The sequence below is a fragment of the Ascaphus truei genome, chromosome 3 (assembly GCF_040206685.1).
Source record: "Ascaphus truei isolate aAscTru1 chromosome 3, aAscTru1.hap1, whole genome shotgun sequence".
NCBI classification, from domain to species: Eukaryota; Metazoa; Chordata; class Amphibia; order Anura; family Ascaphidae; genus Ascaphus; species Ascaphus truei.
The window spans coordinates 73,644,554-73,672,196 of NC_134485.1; the positions used below are offsets into that span (position 1 = coordinate 73,644,554).

The 27,643-nt window shown below is 40.1% G+C and overlaps 1 protein-coding gene across 4 annotated transcripts in view; it reads right to left on the bottom strand.

Annotated features, from left to right (window-relative positions):
* ADGRG2 (adhesion G protein-coupled receptor G2) overlaps positions 1–27,643 on the bottom strand; it is a 134,195-nt gene that overhangs the window by 19,894 nt on the left and 86,658 nt on the right. For all 4 annotated transcript variants that reach the window (XM_075594295.1, XM_075594294.1, XM_075594297.1 and 1 more), the window contains 13 exons: positions 26,227–26,268; positions 24,376–24,410; positions 18,460–18,503; positions 17,388–17,433; positions 17,256–17,287; positions 14,340–14,455; positions 13,292–13,358; positions 12,369–12,730; positions 10,303–10,498; positions 9,866–10,022; positions 8,356–8,499; positions 7,413–7,541; positions 563–608 (listed from right to left, as the gene is read on the bottom strand). In XM_075594295.1, the coding sequence (XP_075450410.1) occupies positions 563–608; positions 7,413–7,541; positions 8,356–8,499; positions 9,866–10,022; positions 10,303–10,498; positions 12,369–12,730; positions 13,292–13,358; positions 14,340–14,455; positions 17,256–17,287; positions 17,388–17,433; positions 18,460–18,503; positions 24,376–24,410; positions 26,227–26,268 (1,416 nt within the window). The remainder of the gene's footprint in view (positions 1–562; positions 609–7,412; positions 7,542–8,355; positions 8,500–9,865; positions 10,023–10,302; positions 10,499–12,368; positions 12,731–13,291; positions 13,359–14,339; positions 14,456–17,255; positions 17,288–17,387; positions 17,434–18,459; positions 18,504–24,375; positions 24,411–26,226; positions 26,269–27,643) is intronic.

Genomic DNA, 27,643 nt, shown 5'->3' on the forward strand with positions numbered 1-27,643 from the left:
TCTCACACTGAAAGGGTCCTATATTTTCTTTTCTCATTTTTTTTGTTATTATGGTACTTGAAGAACTGTATTTTATCATTGTGTGGATTGTATTGATGCACATATTAAAGGAAAAAATTAATAAAATGTAAAAACAAACAAAACAAAAACAGAAAACAGCTGGACTGCTGCTTTAACAACAACAAAAAACTGTTTCAATTCCCTGTCAGGTTTCAGGAACATATCAGATGTAGGTTATATACTGTAGAATATCGGGGCTTAAAGGTGGGCAAAAGTGTCAAAGTTCGGTTTATTACTTTTTGCAGAGACCTTGCTCCCTTGCTTAAAGGATCTTACTCTTTTTTGCAATTAACTTGCATGTAACAACCAACTAGAATCTTCATTGCTCAACAATTAATTCCTTGCTCCTCCTGAACAGAAGAGGAAAACACTTAGCATGTGTTATAAGGCTCCAAAAATGTACCGCTTGCCACTTTTAAAAGCTGCTTCTGCAGAGCTGAGAGGAGACCATACTGTGTTTGTTACCTTGTCAATTTCTAAATGCCTGAAGTGAAATACTTACTGTTTTTTGTGAAGTCCCAGAACACGCACTGCACTGAAACTTTTGTCTGAAATACAAATGACGACATTCAAATGAAGAAATTCCTGGGATGATATATGCATACTATGGTGGTTATCAAGTTATCTGCACATTGGGGGTGATGACTGGTGAAATCTCATGGACTGCAAAGTACAACAAAATTGCTGTAACAATATACAGTAGCATCCGATCTATCAAAGATTAAAATCTCATTGCTTTCAGAGGAGTTTGTTTTTTGGTCATTTTAATGCCGTTTGTGTCTATTTGCCACATTTTTGCAGCAGGGACACACTGGGAAATCACGCCTGAAAAATATCACCATTAATGTATTGTAGCTCCATCCATCTCATGAGAAATGTGCTACAAAAACATGAATTAAAGTTCATGGTGATGGTATTTTTATTATTGTCTATAAATACAGGTATAGTATTATTTAATACTGCCTTTATGGCAGTACATCAAAATGTACTTTAATTCCTTTAAATCTGCAGTCACATACTACAGTAACTCCACATCTACATCAATCACCCAAGGCAGAAAAGGTGATATTAGGGATAATAAGCACTTTGCAAAACTAAGGTATAGTGATATTTGTACAAAAAAACCCTCAAAGAATAACATTGATTTCAATGTATTTTTTTGTTTGTCTTCATGCTGTTTTTTAATTCAGGGTTGGAGCTGGGAGGCCCAAATAGCTGTAACGCCCCTCCTAAAGGGTTACTAGCAGTGTTAGTGTAGGCTAGAGAGGGTTGGGGGTGTGGGGGAGAGAGAGGTGGGTAGGGTTGCCAGGTGTCTGGTGTTGAACCGGACTGTCATGTATTTGGACATTATGTCCAGTAAAAAAAATAGCATTATTACCGGACATGTATGTGTATACTGATATTACCTCTCTGGACTTAATGACCTGACCGGCTTGGGGAGCGTGGGCTTCTCTGAGCAGGGCTGTTTCAAGGAGGCTGGGCAGTTTCTTCTATCCTGATTGGCTGCATTACTCAGCAGCAGCCAATCAGAAGGTAGTGTCAGGAGCTTCAGGTTAGGGCCAAAGTGAAGGAAATAGCGTGAAACAGAGAGGTGTAAGTCTGAGAGAGTCTGGGTATTTGTTGTGTGTGTATTTTTTTGTGGTGGTGGTGGTTGTTCTGGGGTGGGGGGGAGAGAAAATGAAACAGATGGGGGGGGAGAAAAAAGAGGGATGGGTTGGGTTAGAGGATGAGAGGGATGGGGGGAGAGAATGAGAGGGATGGAAGAAGAGAATGAGAGGGATGGGGGAGAGGATGAGATGGAGGATGGAGAGATGAGATGAGGTGAGGAGGGTGAGGGGATGAGATAGGATGAGGGGGGGGGTGATAGAGGATGATGGGAGGAGGGGCGGGAAACAGAGGGTGCTGGGAAGAGGGGCGGGAGAGAGGGTGATGGGAGGGTGGGCGGTGAGAGTATGTTATTTTAGTGTTACCATACGTCCATCCTCCCAAAAGAGGACACCAAAAGCCGACCACGCATGTGCGAGCGATGAGCTCCGACCGCGCTCGCTCATGTGTGGTCTACTTTTGTTCGCATGTGCACAAGCAGCATTTGCCAACTATGCATGCTCGACCTCCGATCGCGCATCGCTTGAGCGCTGACCGCGCGTGCACATCACACGCGCATCCGCGGTCGATTTACGTTCACATGTGCAAGCAGCATTTGACGACCGTGCATGCGTTTGTGACCGGCGTTCATCACTTGACTTTCGTTGGCGTATGCGTGGTCGGCGTTCCCGGACCATTTTAGTTTTTTTTAAATTCCTCCCAGGTGGCGACCTTCAATCAAAAAGGCGGACACGTCCGTGAAAATACGGACACATGGTAACCCGTTATTTATAGTTCTGTTATTTATAAATGATTCGACCGTTACGTCATTTTGAAATTTCTCTCCAGTTATGCACCAATTGACATAATTTTATATTCTATTTCGTAAAAAAAATTCTCAGAAGGACGTTCCGTCCCCAGAATTTTTTTTACGAAATAGAATATGAAATGGTGCAAATTGATGCACACTTTGAGAGAAATGTTGAAAAAAAGAACGTAATGGTCAGATCATTTATAAATAACATACATCTCCACCAGCTTTTCGGGAGCGCGTTGTACCTTTCACCATTGTGTCCAGAATATTTGGAGAAGCCACCTGGCAACCCTAGAGGTGGGGGTGTGGGAGTGAGAGCTGGAAGCGTTGGAGAGAGGAAGAAAATGAGAGGGAGGGAGGGGAGTGATAGAGGTGTGAGAGATAGAGGAGGGGGGGTGTCTTGCAAGGCCACTGACACTAGATGGGGGGTAAGGGGGGGAAACTGTACTCCTGGGCCCTGGGAAAGTTGTAATTGTTTGGCAATAAAGAATTTGTGTCTTTTGCCTTTTCCAGGAGAGCTAACCAGTAAAGATTCTGAGGCTATGAGTTTCAGGGTGGATTTTTCGGTAAAAGTGTTGTCGGATTGTGTCTAGGTAGTCGGGGTCCAGAGTTGCTGGCCACCCCAAAAATGTATCCGGGAGTCGAGTCAGATTCCCGGGTACATGGAGACACAGACCTTCTGACAAAATCCTCCCTGGAAAGCAGTTACGCGGCTCACCACCAGGATGCCCTGCTTCAGCACAGACCAGAAAGGTAAAATGGGGCAAAGGGATACACGTGTCCCGGGTATAGTCAGGGGTCCCTAGTTTAGTGGGAGCCCCCCCAGTATATGTCCAGAACACCCGGACCCGGTATAGGGATTCGGAGTGTCTCCAACCATCCATAAAGGTTGCGAGAGTGAAATGATTTCTAAGTCCAGCTTCGGTACAATAGAAGCAACTCTGAAAATGAATCCAAGCATTCTTTGAAGCAACTTTTTAGTAAACTTCTTATAGGAATGTCTAGGAGGTCTGAAAATGAACGTGTGCGTCTTTTCAGTTGATCCTAGGGGACGAGGGACTTAGAAGAATTTTGTGAGATTTTTATTAACATGGTGTATAAAGGTATATATGTTTTATGCACTGTATATGAGCTTGGGAATTTCCAAGTCCCTGGTTCTGAGAGACCAGATGGCCACCAGGCTTGGTGCCACTGAGTCTGCTCAGGTCCCGGACTTTAAATTCTCAGAGATGTTAAGGTGTTAGGGCGGGCGGAGTACCGGAGTTACACTCAAGTACCCACGTCCTGACATGAATAAGGGCTATCCGGCGACCATTTGCCTGGCCCCAGACTCTGAGGAGCCTGGCCCAGCAGGGAGGGGGGTGGGGGGCTTCAATATACTAAGTGGCAGAGGTGCCAAGTTGGCCCATGCCCTTTGCAGAATTGAAATCCGTTCCCGCCCGGCTTCAGGGTACAGGCAAATCGCTGATAGGCTGGTAGAAATATTCCCACGCTCTGATTGGTTGAGCTATTCCGTAAATGGGACTGAAATCCTATAAGAAACCCAGCAGCCAATCAGGTCAAGAGATTCTAAGCGCCAAGACAGCGGCGGCAAATTCAAAATCACCAGAAGATGCTCTTGGAGAAATAGACGCGAGCCGGCTTCAAGAATTTTGAGCAGAAATATTTTGTAAGTTCTGACTTTTTGCGTCCGAGTTCTACAAATCGAACGTAGCGGTCGCAGCTGGGACTACATGCCGATTTGAGTTCCAGGAGGTTTGGGACTTACTCGCAGTCAAAACTATTTCAACGCTCCGGAGCTTATCCAGCGGTGGCGTGTGGAACTTCATGCCGATTTGAGTTCCAGGACAATCCGGGACAAGTCCCGGTCGACTGCAAACTTTGTTTTATGGACTATCTGAGTTAGGAAAGGTTAGTTTTTTAGCCCAGATCCCCCAGTAAGTGTGTTTTCTTCTGCATAATTGTAATCCATTGTGTGTATGTCTATTTCAAAGGAATAAATGACAATTTGTTTTACTTCTTGGCTTTGCTCAGTGATATGATCCCGGTATAAAGGTGTAAATGCCTGGTCTCCCGTGACATAGAATAAGTCCAGATTCTAAGTTTCCAGCAAGAAAGGGCTACTTCAGCTAAAGCTGCCTGGAATTTTCTATCCTGTTTTTACAACTGGTATCAGGGGAAAATCCTTATTCCCTGCACCTAGGAAAGTTAGCTTTGTACCCCTGTCCCAAGTAAGTGTGTTTTTTTGCCTGTATTTTGTGTATCATTGTGTGTATGCCTATTGTAAGGAAATAAAGAACAATTTATTTAATTATCTTGTTTTTCTCAATGTATGATCTGGATAAAAAGGTGTAAATGGTCTTGTCTCCCATGACAGCCCCCTCCCTACTGCTGGCTGTTCTCTCCCCTCTGGGGGAAGAGAGTTCTGAGTGAGTCCTGTTCTGCCTTACCCCTTAGGGGATGAGGTGTGACTGAGTACAGAGAGTAGCCAGGGCTCTGGCTGCTCTGCCTTTCCCCGCAGGAGAGAGGGAAGGATACCCCTGGGACAGAATGCCTTATGAGGAGAAGGACTATGTACTGTGTGCTGTGAGGATGTATCTGTGCTGTGAGACCCCGAATAAAAGACAAGATGCATTGTTGCTGGAACTCCAGACTGCTTCTTGCTAGAAGGAAAGTTCCTGTAGGGATGAATCTCTGCCCCTGGGAGAACCTAGCAGGATGGAGGCGTTGCACCAACCTGAGGAAAAGACCCCTGCACCCCAAGCTCCCTACTACGTCTGCGGAGACTCAGCCTCCTGGGAGCCTACAGATTAGCGTCTGTAACATACGAATCTCTCTTGGGGACGGGGTGTGGGGGGGTGAAACGGTATTACTGTACATAGGTACAACAGTGTAATTTTTCAGTTAGATAGAAAAACAAGGCTAAAAGTTTGCTTAGGGCGCCGAATACCCTTGCACCAGCCATATACAGTTTTTCAGCACAGCCTGGGTTAAAGAGTGACATGTAATGTATCAAACTCTGCATATCATTTCATAAATTTTATATCTCGTATTTATGTCAAACAATTCTACCAGGTCTGATTTTATGTAAAGTTTTCTTGCTAATAAATTGCATCATTACTTAATGTGTGTACTTCACAGACAAGGTACACTAAAGAATCCCTATTTGTGGCGCACTGCAGACCTATATACAGTAATAGTATAACAAGGTCAGATAGTGACTAAATAATGAACAGTTAAAATTAATTTTATTAATATCTTTATACTAGTGCTAAAAATAGATATAGATCCAGAGAAACAGGATCTATAGCTATATACTAATTGCGTCTGTGTCTAAATCCACATATAGTAAATGGTAAAAAACAAAGATCTTTACAGTGCGGTAGATGTGAGTTTAGATATCCCAAATAGGTGGAGAGTGTCACCTATTGTGGGTTCTATATCTTATGCCAAAGTGTATATACATAGCTTTAGGGAGTGTACCCTCTAGAGTGGAAACCACAGTGAAATTCAGACCCTAATAGGTCCAAGTGATCCTCATGAGGGATAGTGATATTAAATATCAGCGTCGTAGCGTGAATTAGAGTGACTACATGATGTGGATAATAGTGTGAAGCATAACTGCTACTGTTAATGGGCTCATGTATAGAGACAGGAGCCAGAAGTTGATACTTAGTGTGGATCGAGTGCTATGTGATTACTGCGCATGAGCATTGCATTCCGTGTGCAGTGTCTTGTATAGCCGTGTGTTTCTGTCCTAATACTGTTTGCAAAGGAGAAACAATCAGCTAGAGAAGTTCTTACTGGTAAGTATGAGTAAGGTAGGAGATAATGATTTTTATCTTCCTGATGTACATAGTTTATACATATACACTACTATACTGCTGCCTAATGACCTGCACTGTAATTCCTTGGTAATTGTGTGTTACGTCACATTTTAACTCCCAATAGACTTTTCGCAGGGGTATATAATGGGTTAATTGTGTAAGTGAAAACCGTTAACGTTTGGACCGGATCACTACTACCCATATCAGTATAGATTCATGTCACAGTTTTAAAGACACTGTAAGTGCATAATGTATTATGCTATATATCAGTATTATGAGTGGGACTGATCCATATTAGAGTGGCTATTAGTACTCGGACAGTGATACAGAGCTGCGCAGGTTCCACAGCACACAATATGACTCTGTCAGATATTGTTACGCTGTAAGTTGATACAGTAGATAGCCAGAATAGATATAGTGGCTAATAATACTCGGACAGTGACACTGCCCTGCGCAAATCCCGCAGCACACAAAATGGCTCTCTCTCATATTATAATGCTATAGGTTCACAAAGGAACAGAATAAATATCGTGGATATTGACACAGAAGTAACTGGAGAAAAGTTTTAACAGCCTTGTCGGCTAAAGACCCGACGTACGTTTCGTCGCGCTATGCGACTTCTTCCGGTCACTATCTGACCTTGTTATACTATTATATAGGTCTGCAGTGCGCCACAAGTAGGGATTCTTTAGTGTACATTGTCTGTGAAGTACACACATTTAGTAATCATTCTCTCCTCTCCCAGGCGGCACGCATATACCTCTTTTTGGAGGGTTCTGAGCAAGGTATCCATCCATTTCATAATAATTTGCGTCACAAGTAAGAAACCTACATTTGATGCAAATGCAAGAAGGAAATGGAGCAATGCACCAAACTTCGAGTGACACTTTCTTTATATTGACACATCACCCCCTTAGAATACTCAGAGCAAATGATAGAATATAGAGAACATCTTTTTGCATATCGGCACCTGTTTAGCCAATTATTTATTACATACAATTACAAGTCCTACATCAAATCTAGACAGAGCACATCTAAACCACACATATTTATAACCAAGTAATGCCAGTGAATTGCAGAATGGTCTTAGTCTGACTCATTTCAAAAACTGCAAGAAAAGACCTTACCGTGTTAGCTGGGGTGTATGTTCTTAGTGTCACAATAACATTCTCTTCTAAGTTTGTAATTGTGAAGTTCGAGACACTTGATGATATTACTTTGCTGGCCAAAGTTGTACTTGTGTTAAGTGAAGAGTCCTGGGAGAGAAAAAAAATAATATAAAAAAAAAAGAAAAAGTTGAATTGATCCCAAAAACAGAGATGCAATTTAAAATGATACATAGAGCATATTTTGCTCTGAGAATAAGTGCCTGAAATGTCTGGCCCGAAGGGCGAACCTCGAACACTGTGGGAATGTGCTAAAATAAGGATATAAAAAATAACCACAAACAAGATTACAGTTAAAGAACAAATATCAGATTTGTTTTGGAACCTAGAAAATGAAAGTAAATAAGGGGGAAAAATACCATAATTTGTAGAAATGCTCTTGCTAGCAGTGACAAAAACTATACAGGCATACCCCGGTTTAAGGACACTCACTTTAGGTACACTCGCGAGTAAGGACATATTTTCAATAGCCCCATACCCGTGTCTGTACGCTCTCTTCGCGGAGGTGTGCATGTCCATGACGTTCCTGTGTGAAGCGGGTGCGTTTTCAGGACATGGTAGATGCGCCGTCCGGGGGGGTGTCTAGGGGCATCTGTGACATCACTGAGCTTTTTCGCCCTCACTGGGCGAACCACTAACGTGACCTGCCCATCGCGCCAAAAAATCAGTTTCAACTGATTCCTCGTGCAACGTGAGCCCCCTCATGCTGTCACTCACACGGTCTATGGACGCGATTAATTAAGGCAATGTGATCGCGCGGTTCTTGGCAGCATGCACGAGCCCTAAGAAGCACATGATTAACATGCGTTGTCTGCCCCCCATGAACTGTTAAAAGAAAATGAGCCAAATATTTACTTTGAGAGTGCTTACATTTTCTTAAAGAACCAGACTTGTAGAATATTACCTTGAACAGGGAGGTCTTTTCAAAGAAGTTAAACTGTACTCTAGAGGCGAGCTGTTTATTATCAGGTGGCACGCCATTCAGTAAAGATGCAGGGAGAACTATTGAGCCATCACTCTTGAGAGGAGCTTGGGATCCTACAGAGACCTTAAAATAAAACATACATAATTTCATATGGAAACAGCAGTTGATCTATTATAATACAATACAGAGTTATAATACAAAGCATTTAGGGGGTCATTTGAATATTGTTACATTGCTATTCCCTTCAATTCAACCTATGTACCTATGATGCATGTATGAGGTGCATTATAAAGCACCTCTACAAAAATTCACAGCAGCCAGCTTTGACAAGACCAGCAAATCTTAATTAGAGTTTTCTACTTAGAAACTAAAGACAGAAATCAATCATGTGCACAACAGGGACTGAAATATTGAATGACTATATATATTTGATGTTACATATATATATTTTATATACAGGCATACCCCGCATTAACGTACGCAATGGGTCCGGAGCATGTATGTAAAGCGAAAATGTACTTAAAGTGAAGCACTACCTTTTTCCCACTTATCGATGCATGTTCTGTACTGCAATCATCATATACGGACATAACTGATGTAAATAACGCATTTGTAACAGGCTCTATAGTTTCCCCGCTTGCGCACAGCTTCGGTACAGGTAGGGAGCCGGTATTGCTGTTCAGGACGTGCTGACAGGCGCATGCGTGAGCTGCCATTTACATATGGGGCGCTATGTACTTACTCGCGAGTGTACTTAAAGTGAGTGTCCTTAAACCGGGGTATGCATATATATATATATATATATATATATATATATACATGTAGAGGTATCAGTACCGTGTTAGCCGAGCTTCAATAATCAAAAAATAAATAGATGATACCGTTCTGTGGCTAACGAAATGCTTTTATTTGTGCGAGCTTTCAAGATACACTGATCTCTTCTTCTGGCGATGTTACAATGAATGAAGCAAGGATTACTTAAAAACAGTGTCTCTTGGAATGTTATCTGTGCTGGTCCTTCCCCCGGTGGGGAAGGACCAGTACAGATAACATTCCAAGAAACACTGTTTTTAAGTAATCCTTGCTTCATTCATTGTAACATCGCCGGAAGAAGAGATCAGTGTATCTCGAAAGCTCGCACAAATAAAAGCATTTCGTTAGCCACAGAACGGTATCATCTATTTATTTTTTTATTATATATATATATATATATATATATATATATATATATATATATATAATGTTATATACTTATTTGTTTAGTGCACTTTATAAGTATACGTGGTTTTCCTGCAGGTTTTTTTGTCGTTTTTTTATGTGGATCTTTTGGGGGTTTGTCTCTGACCTTACATCCCTTAATTAATTTGGGCATTAGTTGCTTATTGAGTTATGGACTTTGATGTACAGTATTTCAGGGCAAGGTCTCTTATAATGTCAACATCCACTTGCCAAAAACAAATGCAAAATAAAGGCAAATACCGTAAAATACCTGCAAACCAGATGAAGTCTCAACATCAAAGGATGTTTTCTTGAAAAAGCTGGCGTTGACTTTACTCACTGCCAACGCCCAGTTATCAGAGGTCATATTTATTGATTCAGTTGGAAATGTCACTTTTAAGCCAAGGTTATCCACGATCATAATTAACCTATTTAATAAAAGAGAACAATTTAGACCAGATCGTAGCCCATATTTAATGAGCGGTGCCAACCCCAAAAACAACTACCAGCTCCGGAAGACTCTTTAGGGGACATAAAACCGGGATTGGTCAGCACAGGTGTTCTGGCACCAGAAGGTATCTTAAGGAATAGCACCGCTACAGTAGGTAAATATAGGGTCTTACAGTACATTCTTTGCTTCCATAAACCGAATTGCTATGTTGGGTGGTTATAAACAAATGAATAGAAATAGTTTGAATAAACACCTACCTTTTAGACACAGTGGGAGTTAAAAGTTCCACTGAAATATTTAAAAAGGTGCTCAAGACAGCAACCATTTTGTTTGCAATATTAGGCTGCATTGGTCCTGATAGTATTCCTTCAATCTCAAACAGTATGGTATCCACAATGGAGGCATTAAGGTTAGCCGAAGCCAAGGCTTTATTTAGCTCATCCAATTTATTTTCTGGAACAGAAATACGTAAACACAACATGTTCAAAACCCAAACTTAACCCTATGCCAGAAAAAAGGGCCCTGAAATGATGTTTCATTCAACAGTTGAAAGATGAGAGATATATTTTAAAGCTATAATGAATACAAAGTACATACAGGCATACCCCGAATTAACGTACGCAATGGGACCGGCGCATGTATGTAAAGTGAAAATGTACTTAAAGTGAAGCACTACCTTTTTCCCACTTATCGATGCCTGTACTGTACTGCAATCGTCATATACATGCATAACTGATGTAAATAACACATGTGTAACAGGCTCTATAATCTCCCCGCTTGCGCACAGATTCTGTACAGATAGGGAGCCGGTATTGCTGTTCAGGACGTGCTGACAGGCGCATGCGTGAGCTGCCATTTGCCTATTGGGCTATATGTCCTTACTCGTGAGTGTACTTAAAGTGAGTGTCCTTAAACCGGGGTATGCCTGTACTGTATTTTCATATGCAAAGTAAATCTTTGGTCAACATCCAACATTCCATGGAAAAAAGTTGCAAAATGGTAACGTTAACCCCCAAAAATCGCCATGCACTAAAAGTCAATGTGCAGGTCACATGACCCTTTATTGTATTGCCCTTTTTGGCAAAATTCTCATGAAAAGTGGTGAAATTGTGGTCAAAGATGGCAAAATTCTAGCAAAATTTTGCACAACATACATTTCTCCCATTTTTAATACATAAAACAAATACAGATAAAATACTCATGAGTATGTTTGCATGCCTGTCACAGGTAAAAAAAACAAACGCTTCCTTCACCCAACTGTCACATGTCGTACAGTGATTATGCTGCAGACAAGAATTCTGGGTAGTGACATGCAAATAATCATCAGGTGGGCATGTGACTTCTACCTTTCTATCTATTTTTTTTCTACGTGGACTCCCTAGTGCTTTCGCCTATTGCAATAAATAGCGTATACAGCTATATCTGGGTCTCGGAAGATGCAGAATTGGTGGGCCAATTCAAAGATAGATATTTTTTAGGGGCTTATACAACAAGCTCTGAGGCGCCTAATTGTATCGCGGTCAGCCAAAACCGCCCATTGACTTATATCTGGGTTTTTGATGGATCGCGGTGCCAACGGCCACTTCAGAGCTTACTGGATAAACCACATAAAGTCATCAATTTAGACTTCGTCTCTAATTTTGCATTTTGAAGCTGGCAGTAGTTGCAGCGTAGACACAATTAGGTTATTGTGAGTAAGTGATAAGTACCCTCCACTGTACAAAGCGTAACACAGATAAAGTAGGAAGACAAAGTGACTTGATGAAGACCAAAGTTGATGTTGGATCTCAATCTTGTCTACTACCTGAAAGAGGGTTTTAAAGTTGTGGTTCCCCCCGAATATTGTCTATTTTGAAAGTGAGCTCCTTGTAGTGCCCTTTCAAGCAGATTACCAACCTTATGTTAAGATTATTATTTTTTTCTAGCTGTTTTTTTATTTTTTATTTATTCCCATCTTCAGAGTCACTCCCTCCTGGCTTCACTGCTTCTTCGCTGGTGACAACGTCAATATTTAATACAGTGAAGCGGGGCTGAAACAGCCATACAGTATTAATTTAGATTTCGGACTCATATTTTAGGAATACAGTAAAAAAAAAAAATAATAATAATCAGCGAGCAGGGGGAAAAAAAAGAAATAAAAAAAGGTGAAAACAGACATTCTGATGTATAAAACATTATGGTGAAAATCTTTAAGAATTTTTTTTAAATAAACATGCAGGGGGAATTGCCCCTTTAAACAGAAGGTTACTGCTTTATATGCATTAATTATTAATTATTATTCACATTGCTATATGATTGATCATACTACATATTTTATATTTACCTGTCATGTCAAGTGATGATGAAGTTGAACTGATGTTTTGGTTACTGGTGGTAGACATAGTATCAGTAGAGCTGGTTTTGTTATCAGAGGTAGAACTAGACACATTAGTAGTGGTTCTAGCATCGCTATCGGTTTTACTTGTAGCTTTGGACGTAGTAGTAATCGTTGTACCAGCACCGTCACCATTACCAGCACCGCCACCATTACCAGCACCGCCACCAATACCGCCACCATTACCAGCACCACCACCATTACCAGCACCGCCACCATTACCAGCACCGCCACCATTACCAGCACCGCCACCATTACCAGCACCTCCACCATTACCAGCACCGCACTCCACTAATTTTTCAGTTGTATTGCTACAAGAAACAAAAACATTAAAATAGTTGACATTAATTTGTGTCCTGGGGTGTGCGGTAGGTTCATAGTCTCTTTATTCCAGAATTGTATAGGCTTGGTGAATGACACATTTTTGATACCATCATACTGTCTCCCCATGCAACCCAAGGTTGGCATCAATGATCATGTGTAAATGTGGCTCAAAGATAAACTTCTTAATGATACCATTTAGCATGAAGTAGTATCTCCGGGGTCAGTGGCCTAGAGTCACCAGACAGCAATATAGGCCTACCAAAATTCCGGTATTGTTGCCCACAATAGCAGTTAGTTTTAGCAGGCACATTATCAACCTGTTTCCGCTTAAAATTACACATATTTTGCCCCAGAGTTTCTCCACTTTTGCCTTGACACATATACACCATAGTTATAAAAACTGGAGGCAGAAAAAGGTGAGGATTTGCAAAAAAATTGAAGGTTCACTGCTTGCCACTTTGCTTCTATGACAACATTTTTCACCCATGCCTATTTGCTATTTAAACATTTTGAAAAAGTTATTCTTTAATAGTTTTACTAAAATTTACCAAGTCAAGTTGAATACGTATTTGATTCTTGGCAGACAATTTATTCCACCAGGACAGCAGCAGAATTCTGTAATGAAAAAGGTAGAATGCATTTGCCAATAGACCCACATCTAACCCATTCAAAGCAGCAATCCACAATCTTATTTTTTTGCTTCATTTAAACTGGTCTATCTTTGCCAGATAAGAAGCCCCCGTGCGGTTAATGGGGCTGGTGATATATATGATATGGTGTGGTGGGTGTGGAGGTTACAGTTTGCAAGGATTGTGCGTGTTTATAAAATGTCAACTGGTACCAGGTGTTTGGAGGTTAGTGGCCCCTCCTCCCTGGGTTTAAGCTCACCCCTCCCCACTTTTTAAGTAGCAGGTTTATTCATGCACCTGTGTAAGACAGGCCTATTGAGACAGTCTCCCACCATTACAGAGGCAAAGGAGAATTTGAACAGATAGTGTTAGGACCTGCAAAGGGGCCATGCCTTGGTGGGGCTGCAGGCTGATAACGCCTTATCCAAAGAGTTTAATTTAAATGACTCTTATTCATGAGAAGACAAACAGTTAAGTACAGTATTTAACTATATATTTTGTCATATTGGATGTATAGTAGCATTGGGAATTTTTGTCTTTTGTTGTAGATATTTTGCTGAAAGCTGGCAAAATAGCAAAACCTAAGACTCATTTTGTGACATTATTAGCCCTTTGAGGCTTGGCAAAAACTCGATTTTTAAATTTTTTTTATTTTGCGGCTGCATTTTGGATCGCTTCACACATCTCTACATATAAGCAACCATACATCATCGTCAATCTAAACCTACACTGAAGATTCACCCCTAAATATTCTACATTTACATCAGAATGCAAGCTTTTGGTAAACGCTGAGACACTTAACACCATCAAGAAGGAAAAATACAATTCTTTATTGACCTTTTAGCACATTCCTCCCTTTACTCAGACTATATTCAATTTAGATTTGTTTTTTTTCTTCTGTAAGGTATAGATAGACGTACGAAGATATGCATAAACTTTGTAAAATATGGGAGTTAACTGCACTTACCAACTTCTCGTATTTCTTGTGTGAATGTTACATTATGTTGACGTTTTAGATCTGCTATCATAGAACATATGTTTGTATTATTGTCTCCTTTTATCACAATGGTGCAGTTTAACATACTATGGAAGAGAAAACACAGAGAGAGTGAATCTTTAACGCAAATGAATTGTTGCTTTTGGTTATTGCATTTCTTATATCAGACATGAGGGATTAGTAATTATGGTGAGTATTCATTATAGTGACGATCGTAATACTATCAAGCCGAAACTCATCAGTGGGAGTTTCCTTGCGATTGTGCCTCGATAGGCACTATCTACCTTTAATGAATAACCCCATTAGTGTTTCCCCTCTAAAAAGGGCTTTTAGTCATACATCATATTTTTTCTCGTATGTGTGGATGTGTGAAATGTAGGAAACATGTTTATCTAGTCTTTTGTCTGTGTGTGTACATATCCATATATATCCATATCCATATATATCCATATAGCCTCAAGAACAACAACAGAGAACTTCAACTAGACCTAAAAACAATTTGCTTGAAATGCAAGGGGACGCTTTATCAAGACTGTAGATGAACGCTTAGAAAAAAAATGGTGGAATCGCTAACAAAAAACAAGGATAAGAAAATATCAGATGAGACAACGTATATACTGAGGAGACAACAAGAAATGAAGCAATCCCAAGACAGAATAATTAAACATGCAGAGCTGTGCAAGACGGTCTGCAAACGTATAACTGAAGATGTAAGAAAATGTAACTTTGATATGGTGAAGAATACGAAGCAGCGACTTATGGTTGGGAAGAAGCAAAATCATTGCACTAACTAAAGACGATGGATCAACGATAAAAGACTGTGCACTTAACATAGAGAGTTGAGGACTTCTCCCTGAAATTGTACAAGAACACAGATAACACAGGGCATGTTCCAGTATAGGAATAGCGAGAAGAAACCACCAATGATGTATCATGTGTCCTTCCAGAAGGAGTAGCAAAAGCAATACAATCAATGAAGAATGTGAAGGCTTTTGGGGAAGATGGAATTACAACTAAGATCTTGACTGCCGCTAAGAAGAAGAGGAACATTTCAGAACAATGAAGCAGTGCCATTGTTATCCTCATCCACAGGGCAGGAGACAAAGAAGACCTCAAGAACTATAGACCAATCAGTCCACTTCCAATCACTTACAAGATTTGTACGAATATACTCACTAGTCGGCTGCAACAAACCCTGGACTTTGCCCAGCCTAAAGAACAAGCAAGATGTTGCAGTGGATACAATACAATGGACCACATCCAAGTCATACAAGAAGTGATTTCCCGCAGTAATGAATACAATCTACCACTCAGCTTAGCATTCGTAGATTCCCAAAAAGTATTTGATTCTGTTTACATTTCAGTGGTTCTAAATGCATTAAGACGTCTAAGTGTTGAAGACGCCTACATTGATATAATAAAGGACCTTTATGAGAATGCCACATCAACCATTAGATTACATGAAGATATAGGCAAGATCAGAAAGGAAGTTGCGACAGGGGATACACCAAGTCACCATGCTTTTTACAGCAACACTTGAATAATTGATCAAGACATTAGATTGGGAGAAAAAAGGAATCAAAATCAATGGTGAATACTTTAACCACCTGCGATTCACAGATGGCAATGATATTTGTCCTACAAGTCTAGAAGACCTCCAGCAACAAATTGGACAAGTTGCCGAAGCAAGTACAGTAAGTAGGTCTCCATATGAATCTCAGCAAGACCAAAGTAATGTTCACCAAAATGTGTCAACTCTGCAAAGATCAAAATAAAGGGAATAGAACAAGTAGAAGTCTGACACTGTGCCTACCGTGGTCGGCAGGTAACCATGGATGGGAACGTTTTGAATGAAATCAAGAGGAGAATTAAGATGGGGTGGGGCGCATTTGGAAGAAACATGACAATCTTTTAAGGGAACCTTCCACTGTGTATGAAGGGGAATGTTTTCGACTTGTGTATTCTACTTGTGCTTATGTATGCCTGTGAAAACTTGGATTGTTAATGCAAAGGTAATTAAGAAGCTTCACACAACTCAACTTTTTCCAAAGGGCATTTTCAAACTCCAAGTATAGGCATAATTTTTGCTTCATATCCATCTCTGTTTCACATTTGCTTTGGATCAAGAGATGCGCCGAGTTGTCCCAGTTTACTTTGCAAATGTTTGGGCAAATTCATTTATAACAGTGTATGGTGGCAAACTGGTAGTGTGTTTATACAAATGGTTTAAAAGAAAATCGAAAAGATTTGCTTTGCAAACGTCCATCACATTTTCAAATGTATAATGTTGCAAAAGTTGACAAATGTCACAAAAAGTTGCTGCTAAAAGCCAGTAAAGTTCCTGAAATTGTAGAAGGAATGTTTTTTTACCTAATGCACTCTTTGTATTTTCTTTCTCTCTATCTTCATCTATGTTAAGAAAAAGCTGTTGGAGGAGGAAAGAAGACCTACCGTACCATGCTTATTTCAATGCTACTGCAACATAATGTGTTGTGCGAGTACATTTTACACCACTGATCTTTGTGTTGAGTGTTTACAAGTAGCTTCAAGGCCTAAAACGGACGTTTCCCTGGATTCCTGATAAATTACCCTTTTCCCAGGTGACTATGAAAAAAAAATCGCCAGTTCAGTGGTAACAGAATTTTAATAATATCCATATATAAATGGATACATTTAAAGCCATTTCCTCCCCCAAAAATAATAATCGTAATCACCATAATTATAAACAAAACCGTATACGCCCTAATAATATAATCCTATAACATACAATATTCTGGTTTTATTTCATTTTTTGCATATACATTTTTAAACTTTGAAAATAATTTCATATTTTCACTCAAAGAATGGTCAAGTAAAATAAGGGATCTGTTTATATAACAAACCTACCTGTCTTCTGCACTGCAATTCGAACTCGATGCCTGAAACAATAGAAATACAGGAAAATATTACAGCATAAACTTTTCATTTAGTTATAATGAATTGTATCTGAATTATTCACAAACGCACACAAACAATTACCTTTGATGAAGATATGTTTGCACATGTACTGTTAGTTTCCAATAAGCTGTAAAACATATACCCACATACATTAATGCAAGGAAAAGCTTTAAAACGGTAACATTGCTGTATAGGTCATAGCGGCTGATTATATATATTCATTGACTTGGATAGGCATTTGTTGGTGTAAATCGGCCACTTCAGGACTATATACTGTATAGAATCAGCCTTATAGTCATAATCAGCCGAACAGGGTGGGAGTTGTATCGAGCAGAGTTCTTTTAGTGGGGGCAGCAAGACTAAATTATGCACAGTCAATCCTTCGGAGAGAATCCCACTGCAAACTTGTTTCCTTTACCCCAATAGGTTACCCAGCCATAGTACACACTATATATTTGCTATGAAATTGTTGACATAAAGGCCAGGATACACTATGCTCTGATAATGGGTAATGGAACTCAGTCCTATTTTAAATGCCATTGACTTGAATGGCACGTAAAGAGGTAATCCAAGCACTGCAGGGGTTTTTTTTAAACATAGGATTGAAGCTGGGGGACTCTGGAGCTGAACCCCATTAAGTTCAGCTCCGGGAACCCCCTGCTTCCCGAGATGCAGACCTCCGTAAGGGGTGCTGGCCGCCGCTCCGCTAGGCCACCTGTGGTTCACATAATAACAGCGTTCACAGTGCCTGCTCCCTGCCGGCATCTCTTGCGGGTATCTACTGGCCCGCATGACTGGGAGCTTTAAACAGCACCGAGACACCGATCAGGGGGTTCAATTAATGGGGTTTAGCTCCGGTACCCTCTGCTTTAATCCAATGTTTTTTTTTATTTTTAAAAGAAGCGATTGGATGGATTGCTCCTTTAAAGAATGAGCCAATACTGATACTTGCATTGGAGTATTGAAAAGTTTCCCCTAAGTGTATTATTTCTTTGAGAGCTCTGTCTGACAAAAGTGCACATAGGCGCGCACGAGTTTCAATGTAGATACGTACGTACATATTTATGGTGAATAAAATATAATTTCTTGCAATCTAATTACTCTGAAATCGAGCAAAAATGTAAAAACTTACTGTAACCGCAAATGTACTTACTTTGAGTCTCCTTCCGCTGTTATATTTTTAAATATATCACAATTCTGTAAAACAAACAAGTTTATGTCTACTTTCATGGGAATGGGGTGTGATGCAAGCACAGGCAAGAATGCAAGAACGGGGGAGACGGGATAATATAATAGAGGTTTTCGAATACATCAAAGCTTTAAATCATCGATCGCGGCTAATCCAGCCCTCAAGACCCCCTTCCCCCCCCCCCCCCCCCAAAAGATCAGGTTTTCAGGATATCCCAGATTCAGCACAAGTGGCTCAGTCTTCGACAGCCACTGATTGAGCCATCTGTGCTGAAGCAGGGATATCCTTAAAACTGGAGTTGTTGTGTGGTCTTGAGGACTGGAGTTGAGGGTCCCTGCCCTAAATGATCCTTATTTGATGTCAGTTTCTATGCAATTATGTATATAAGTATTGTAGGTGCAGTTCTACTTAGGATCAGCATAAACTAAGGGCAGTGACAGGTTTATTTAGTATTTCAAATAATGTTTGAAAGTGCTAAAAACGTAATATCAGTGTGTGTGTGTGTGTGTGTGTGTGTGTGTGTGTGTGTGTGTGTGTGTGTGTGTGTGTGTGTGTGTGTATATGAAAAGCATGAACCCTTTCACTGCCGAGGTAGTTGCCACTTGTATGTCAAATGGAGTTTGTATTTTTATATTTTGCAATAAAACATGAATTTATTGATTGGTGATTTTTTTTAATTTTTTTTAAAGTATATCTTGGAAAAAATCTGCCCGTTCAGTTGGCGTTGGCTCCATGGGAATTATAGATCATGTAGTCACTGCATTCTAGTCGAACTTGTATGGGAGACATATGGCTGAGGTGAGCTGCAGAATAAATAGTTTGATTTTGATGCACCACTATGTTATTATAAAACCAAATTGATAAAACAATGAGTTAATAAGTTATGTTTTCTAATAATAGCCGGTGAAACCATGGTATGGATTACTTTAAACTATGGTACAAAAAATGGCATACCAGATTTTTCCTAGTATGATATCTAGTAGCAATTTGTTAAGATATATTAATTCATTACAAATTGTGCATTGTTTCTGTGTGTGGACAGGGTGTACATTTTGACAGTGCAGTTTTAGTGTCACGAACACAGGGGAACATTTAAATGAAATGAGACACTGCCAATGTAAGTCAAGAGAAAACACAGATTTGTGGGGAAACTTTTTTGGGGCTTAAAGGCATTGTGACACTACAGATCCAACTAACACGTACACACCAATGTACAGTAAACGTCCAGCTAGAAACTCTACTTTCAACACTCTACTATATGGACACTATAAAGTACTGTACACTTTATTCCCACAATATGGGAGTATGTTTGATTGTTAAAAAACAGTTCTTAATTAATCAAAGCACTTGCTTCTTTGTAGGAATGCTATTGTGCCAGTTGTACTGCACTTCCCACCTTCCAAACACAACAATTTAACACGGTGAACTTTTTTGTGTGTGTTAGGTAAATATAACACACGTGATACACAAAACCCCAAAATGAAGAGGGGTGTACCACACTTGTAGTTTTGGTATAGTCAATGGTACTACATAGTTTTGCTAATCATAAAGAGTGATAGCAATTTAGCTACAATCAACACTGGGTACATAATACATAATGATCATCCCAGATCCTTACAATGTTCTTCCATGGTAGTGCCAGGGAGAAAGAGGATGTTCCATGATCACCCCCTTGTGGCCAGTACTGATAATGATGTGTGTGTTTGCACTGTAAATACTGTACGTACTCTGCATGTGTATATGCACTGTACTGTATGTGATTTATATGTCTGTGAGTGGATTTATCGGCTTTGCATCTCAACCCAGGCTATGTTTAAAAGCTGTGTTTAAAGTAGCATGCATTGGCTTAAGAGTTTAACCATGTAATGTGGTCTTGAGACAAAAGGTACCATTAGAGAGGGTTTGGATTCCTTACAATGCATCTGATCTCACACGCGCTATTAGAGAGGGTTGGGGTTCCTTACACTGCATCTGATATCAGACGTGCTATTAGAGAGGGTTGGGGTTCCTTACAATGCATCTGATCTCAGACACACTATTAGAGGGGGTTGGGGTTCCTTACAATGCATCTGATCTCACACGCTATTAAAGAGGGTTGGGAGTCGTTACAATACATTTGATCTCAGATGCACTATTAGAAAGGGTTGTGGTTCCTTATGTAGCAGGGTCTCTTTCCCCAGATCCCCGTTTCCCTCGCTGCAGCAGGGGGATGTGCTGGGTTGGGGGTTGTCAAAATTTCATAATATAATTATAGGTTTCCATAACGTTAAAAAAAAAAAAAGGTTAAAAAAAAACACTGCTCTAGTCTAAACCCTGCTCTGTGTGTGTCACCCTCATAGTCCCTGGAGCTAAGGAGTGGGCTTAATAAAGGAGGACAGAACTTAGACCAGCAGGTACTCTTGAGCCACAATTAAGCTGAAGATCAGCTTGGCACAGAACTCCTTCCCGTGGGGCCTAGGATAGAGCAGTTACAAACTATATAGTTTTTCAGCAGAGGGTCACGTCTCTCCCCCAATTAATTCCAGTGTCACCTGAGGGCCTCCCCACCCCCTCCTGCAGAAATAAAAGACAAAGAAGGGGGGAGAGGGGGCTCTCGCAACAATTTTTGTTTTTATTTTATATATTCTTTTTTCAATTGTTATAATTTTTTGTTTTCATTTTATTTACTCCTGGGGGTGGAACAAATGCAACGGGTGGGAATATATAATCAGTGTCCCACTAGCTGCAGCAGGGCAGAATCCTGTTGACATTTTTCAATGTACTAAGGGCCATTCGGGTGCCAACCTTTAGAGCCGAGGTGGGCAACCCTGTTGCCAATCGCCACAAGTGGCGAATTGGTCCTGAAATTGTGGCGAATTTGAGTTTTTTTAGCTCCCACACTAAAATAAACTTTTTCCTGACGGCGTGTGCTAGTTTCCGCTTTCTTAATGAGTCATTGATGCAGCACAGACATCCAATACTCCCCTCTGCCTTCAGTTGGAGTCTAGACCCGACCTTGAACTGCTATTTTTTAAGGGAGCTAATATTTGTAGTGACGCAAGTAAACGAAAAGCATGGCGGGGAGAATGTCACTCCTCATTCGCCACATCTGTGGCTACATTGAAAAATAGGTTGCCCACCTCTGCTTTAGAATACTGAAGGATATTCTAAGGGCAGTGTTGGGTTTAAAGCAGCAATCCTAGTTGAATCCAGCAATCCAAGCAGACCGTGTGTGTGTGTATGTATGTGTGCATATATATATATATATATATATATCAATCAGAAAATAGCCGTGTTAGTCCAGTGCAGAATAAATGGGTTCTTCAGTATTAGGTGATAACTTTTTTATTTATTTGTGTGTGTGTGTGTATATATATATATATATATATATATATATATATATATATATATATATATATATATATATATATATATATATATATATATATATATATATATATATATATTTCCAATAAAGAATATCACTTGTGAACACATTCACATGTCTTAGAGAGGTCTGCAACCCTGCCTTTCAACCAACCTCACACTGATGAGACCTAAAAGCTCGAAACAGCAGTCTGTGAGTGGTTTGACTGGCTTTGCATCTAATCCCATGCAGTATATACTTCCAGAAATGATTTATTTTGTAAAGGTCTGTCAGCAAATGCAATCTATTTGAACATACAGTATCACTGCCATTAGTTCTTTGGCTCTATGTGGCACTCGCATTGGTACTGTATATGCATTAAAGGTCAACGCTAAGTGTGTAGCCAGGTGTTTTTAAAGTATTGTAACCTGAAGGTGACAGTGGGTGTCACTGCTCTTATCTCTCTCTTATCATTCTCCTCTGTCCAAGCTGGTACTCAAACGCTAAACAAAACAATCGCCCTCATTCAGAGCACCACAGCAAACAAGGAAACATTTTCAGTCTTTTAAAAATGATTCTATAATACATAAACAAGGTATCAAAGAAAATACCTAGAGAATGATGCCTCAAAGTATCCCGACTGCAAAACCAAATCCAAACTGAAGCAAGCTGAATGCGGTAGAAGAAAACAGAAGCTATGGGATTTTTTGGTTGCGATAAATACGGTGCAATGTGTTTTCTCCAGTCCTGCCCTGATTTTCCACATAGGAGACTTTGATATACTATATATCACCGGTGGGGATTATGGATCAAGGTAAAAGTGGGGTAAAATAACTGCGCCATATGTGCAGTATCAAAGAAAACAATAGAACCATTTTCTTTAATATATATGATGTCGAGTTTTTGCACAAGAATTGCTCCACATTTGCCATGATACAAAGAGCTGCATGGATTTTTGTCCGCCTGCCACGCTTTTTACTCTGGCCCTCGGTGGAACTGCACCTTTATCATACCCACTGTGGAACGGGTAAAACTGCGGTAAGTAAACATACTTTTTTTCTTTAATGAATCTCGTGCTATTTATGTCCAGTTTTGCTACAATTTTGCAGCCAAATAGCTTTAATAAATATCCTATATTGAGGACTATAGTGCATATGTACTGTATAAATGCAAAAGTTGTGCAATTCTGGGGAAAAAAACATTGCACCAAATGTATCAAAGTAAAATATCCCATTGAGATTAATAGGACTTTTTTATTTGATACGTCTTGTGTTGTTTTTCTGCCCCGGAATTGCACCTCTTTTGCCTTGATCGTGGCCCCCATAACATCCCATTTGAAATCAATAAGAATTATTTGTCTTTGCTATATCTAGTACGATTACTTATGCACCAGAATTCTACCACTTTTGCCTTGTCACTTAGGGGGTTATTTACTAAAGTATCCCAGCAGAAAAACTGGGGCAAAGTCTGTACAAATAATTGCACCAAATTTCTCAAAGGAAAAAATCCTATTGTACTTAAGGTTGCCAGGTAAATTCTCCAAAAATATTGGTTACAATGGTGAAAGGTATGACATGCCACACACACACACACACACACACACACACACACACACACACACACACACACACACACACACACACACACACACACACACACACACACACACCTCCTCCCTCTGCGATCCATGCTGTTTCCTCCTCTCCTTGGCCCCACCCTCCCATTACCTAGCAGCAGCCAATCAGGAAGGAGGACGTTGCCCAGCCCCCAGCAACAGCCCTGCTCTCTCCATCCTCGGGGAAATCCCACGGCCCCCCCAACCGGTCAGCTCACTATGTCCAGATAGGTAATAACAGACACATACTGTACATGTCCAGTATTACTGGACAGAGTGTCCAAATACAGGACAGTTTGGTTCAACACTGGACACCTAGCAACCCTAATTGTTTTCCATTAGGCTTCCTTTTCTTTGGTGAATATAGCTCTGTTTTTTGTACTAGTTTTGCTCTGCGTGTGCAGCTGGGAAACGTTAGCAAATAGACCCAATGGCCCCCAAAGTTCCCGATCTGCAAAACCAGGTTAAAAGTGAGCACACAAACTGCATCAGATGTACCAAAGAAATGACCCCAAAGGGAAAGAATACAAAGAATTGTTTTTGCTTTGGTGAGTGTGTTTTGCTCTTTTTTTTTACCGCCAGGAGATTTTACCAAATAAACCCCCAAATTTTAGGGCAAACCAAATGGCACCAGATATGCCAAAGAAAAAATCCTATTGATTTAAATGGGGGATATTTCTGTGATACATATGGGACAGATTTGTTGCCACGTACAGTAAGTGCACCCCTTTTGTCTTGATACATACAGTATGCCCCATTATTGGTTAAAATAGCAATCCTTGGAGTCCTGGACAGGCATCATTACTGCAATTGTATTTATTATACATGTTATATAACTTCATGTACTGTGTATATATAAAGAATTCTAATACATTGATCCTATGGTTAAGAACAAGTGTGACAAAATAGGAAGACTTACGGTATCGTTCACTTGTGCAGTGACCACGTAGACAGCTAAAACAGAAAATAGAAGAACTTGTCAGACACTTTCATAACATTAAAGCATATAATGCACTGAAATGTACTGTATGGGTGGTAATGTCCTCAAATGAATGGGAGTTAAGACGTGCTACATCTTAGCACCTTTTAGTGAATATGGGCCATTGCTTGATATTGAACACATTGTGGTTGCTCATGAGGGCTAAACTTGTGTAGGCCTGTCATACACCCTCCGTTCTTTAATATGTTACTAACATGAGGCTGTTTTAACTTTTTGACTCTTCAGAACATGTACAGTACAGTATGTGACTATTTTCTATCTCCACATATTCTGTGTTACATACATAGGCTAATAATGACATTTGTATTTGTAAGTTATTTAGTATATATATTCAGCATTTTTATTTAACCCCTCTGTGCCCACAGTGGCCTGAAAAGAAATAAGCTGCAGTCAATGTCCGAGAGTCATCAAAGCACGATCCGTCCGAATGGTAGATAACACCAATGTGAGGATTCGCTCTGCAGCCAAGATGGCCAACGGACCAGGATGCTCTCGCCCCAACTAAGATGGCCACTAAACCAGGAAGTCAGCCTCTCTCTGACTGATTGTCAGCACCTGCTTCAGGGATTTAAATAGCAGCCAGTTACTCTCAGCCAGTGCACGCGCAAAGTATTATTATACTGGTTGTGATGCCTTGTCCTGTGTTTTCCCGTCCTTGCTATTGATCTTGTTGTGACCACTGAATTGTGATTTTACTATCCCTGCCTTGAACTGTGCCTGCCTCGACCCGACCATTCTTGCCTGCCTCTACCCCAGAACCGACCCGACCATTCTTGCCTGCCGCCTGCCTCGACCATGGAACCGGACCCGACTATTCTTGTCTGCTGCCTGTCTCTACCCCAGAACCGGACCCGACCATTCTTGCCTGCCTCTTCCCCAGAACCGACCCGACCATTCTTGCCTGCCACCTGCCTCGACCATGGACCCGGACCCGACTATTCTTGCCTGCCGCCTACCTCAACCTGGAACTTGACTTCACTACTGTACATTTCTAGGCCTCAGATCCCAGGCCAAGGTTGGTGTACCACTCTACCTCTTCCCTACAGGTTTGAATCATAACTTGTAGACAGCAATGTTACAGCCGATACGGGCGCTATAGCCTGGATGGTGCTTTGATCGCTCCCGGGACAATTTTACAAACAATTATGAAGATTGTAGTTGAAAGTGCAGTAAAAACAGGCAAAGAGAATATCTAATGAGAAAAAGGGGAGATGACAAGAAATTAAGTCATCCCAAGGCGCAAGTACAGTATAACAGTTGAATATGCGTATATTTATACATATATTTAAATATTTAATTAATTCGACCTGTATTGTAACTCTACCAGTCTGCTTTACAGTACTTATAAGAAGTTAATGGTGAAAACCTTAATAACCAAAAGTGTGTTGTTTGTCATAGTGTGTACAGTATGTGTGTATGTGGGTTACTAAGTATATTTGTTTGTGCGATGTGGTGTATAATTACATAGGTAGAAAAGGTAGGGATGGTGTGTAATATTATACATTGATTTTATGATTACATAATGGGGACCTCTGTCGCAAGATGGTGTCAACCATTACTATGCAGTATACGATACTGCTGTTTCATCGATGAGGACCATAGTGTCCTCTTTTTAGAGGATAGAGATAAGGTAAACCTTATAGATTGGTACGATCGTGCTTTGATGAATAACCCAAAATGAGTGATCAACGTTTCATCTGAGCAGTAAATAGCCCATTTTTTTTTCTTTACCCTAAATTGTTTAAAAAAGATTAAAAAATATATACTCACAATTTTCAGGTTGTCCAAGGTTGAATGAACAATTTAAACTTCCTGCAAAAGGTTTTTAATGATTAAAACAGTTCAATTAACTTATTTGTAATGTTCTACTGTAAATTATTTTATTTGTGGCTGGATGTTTAAGGCGTAATGTGGGAAAATATTGCAAACCAAAAATGAAAATACCGGTAAATCTGAGATTCTAATACCGGTGCTCTCTAACTTGATGAGGGGAGGCCCGCTGCAATCCAAGTCACATAAGGCTGAACTTATAGCCCTCGCCGTAGCTATTGCGATTCCTGCACTCTGGTGCAGGAGACTAAGGGAGGGTGACAAGGGGGCGTGGTGGAGGCGTGGCCGTGAGCGGTTCACTCTCATTGGCTGAACCGCTCACGTGACGGATAGATATGTTTTACTTCAATTATCTATAAATAGATGTAAACGAAGGGAAACAACCTAAGTTCATAAGTAAAGAAGAGGAAAGTGATGCTGGTTATTCCTATGGTCCACCCAGAATTATCATATAGCAAGGAATTCAATGTACAAAGAAAGGAAAACCAAAGGCAGGCCCTCAAATGCAGTAACCAAGATGTACTCTGTTACTAACTGCTTTAACTAACGTAAGTGAAAAGGGGAACAAACCTCCATAAATGCTGTCCCCGTTACCTAATGCTTTCTACTATTCCAGTAGAATATTTTTTGTAATCAAGACTATTACGCTATTAAAATTAAATTGATAAACTTTGTATGTTAGCTGACTGTCATAAGGTGTCTAAGACAACATTTCAATCTAGCAGTATTATTTAGATTAGTATTTTAGATACCACATAAATAGTTACGCAGGACTTTACATTTTATTAATCAGGAAATCAGGATGGTGGCAGTCTTTAACCGACGCCAGTAAAAAAAAAAAAATCATACATCAACAAAAACAGAAAACTACTGGATGATTTCACAATGAAGCATGTAGCTTGAATGGAAAAGTAGATGTCATTTTTTGATTGGTTTCCAAAGGTTGCAAAAATTTAATTCTTTGTAACGTTGGTCAAGTCTATTTTAAAACAGCAGTACAAGGAAAAGTAAATCAAAGTGCCACCCTTGCCAAACCATAGAGTTTAGGTCTGTATAAGTTGGATGTGGAACTAAACCTATTCAGTAATAATGACTATGTAAAAACGTGTTTTTTGTTTGTTTATAATTCTCCTGTCCTAGTCCATTTTCTCGCTGCTTCATATAGATCAATGGTTTCAGCCTTTTTTTTACATTGTGCACACCGTTATATAATATTTATTCCGGAAACCCTACTTAATAAATTATATTGACTACTCATCAGGCTTTTTCTACCAAAACTGCTTGTCCGATCCCAGGCTTAATAAGGCCCCAAGTTGCACCTCAGTGTGTGCAGACAGCATGGGTGGTATAGCGGTCT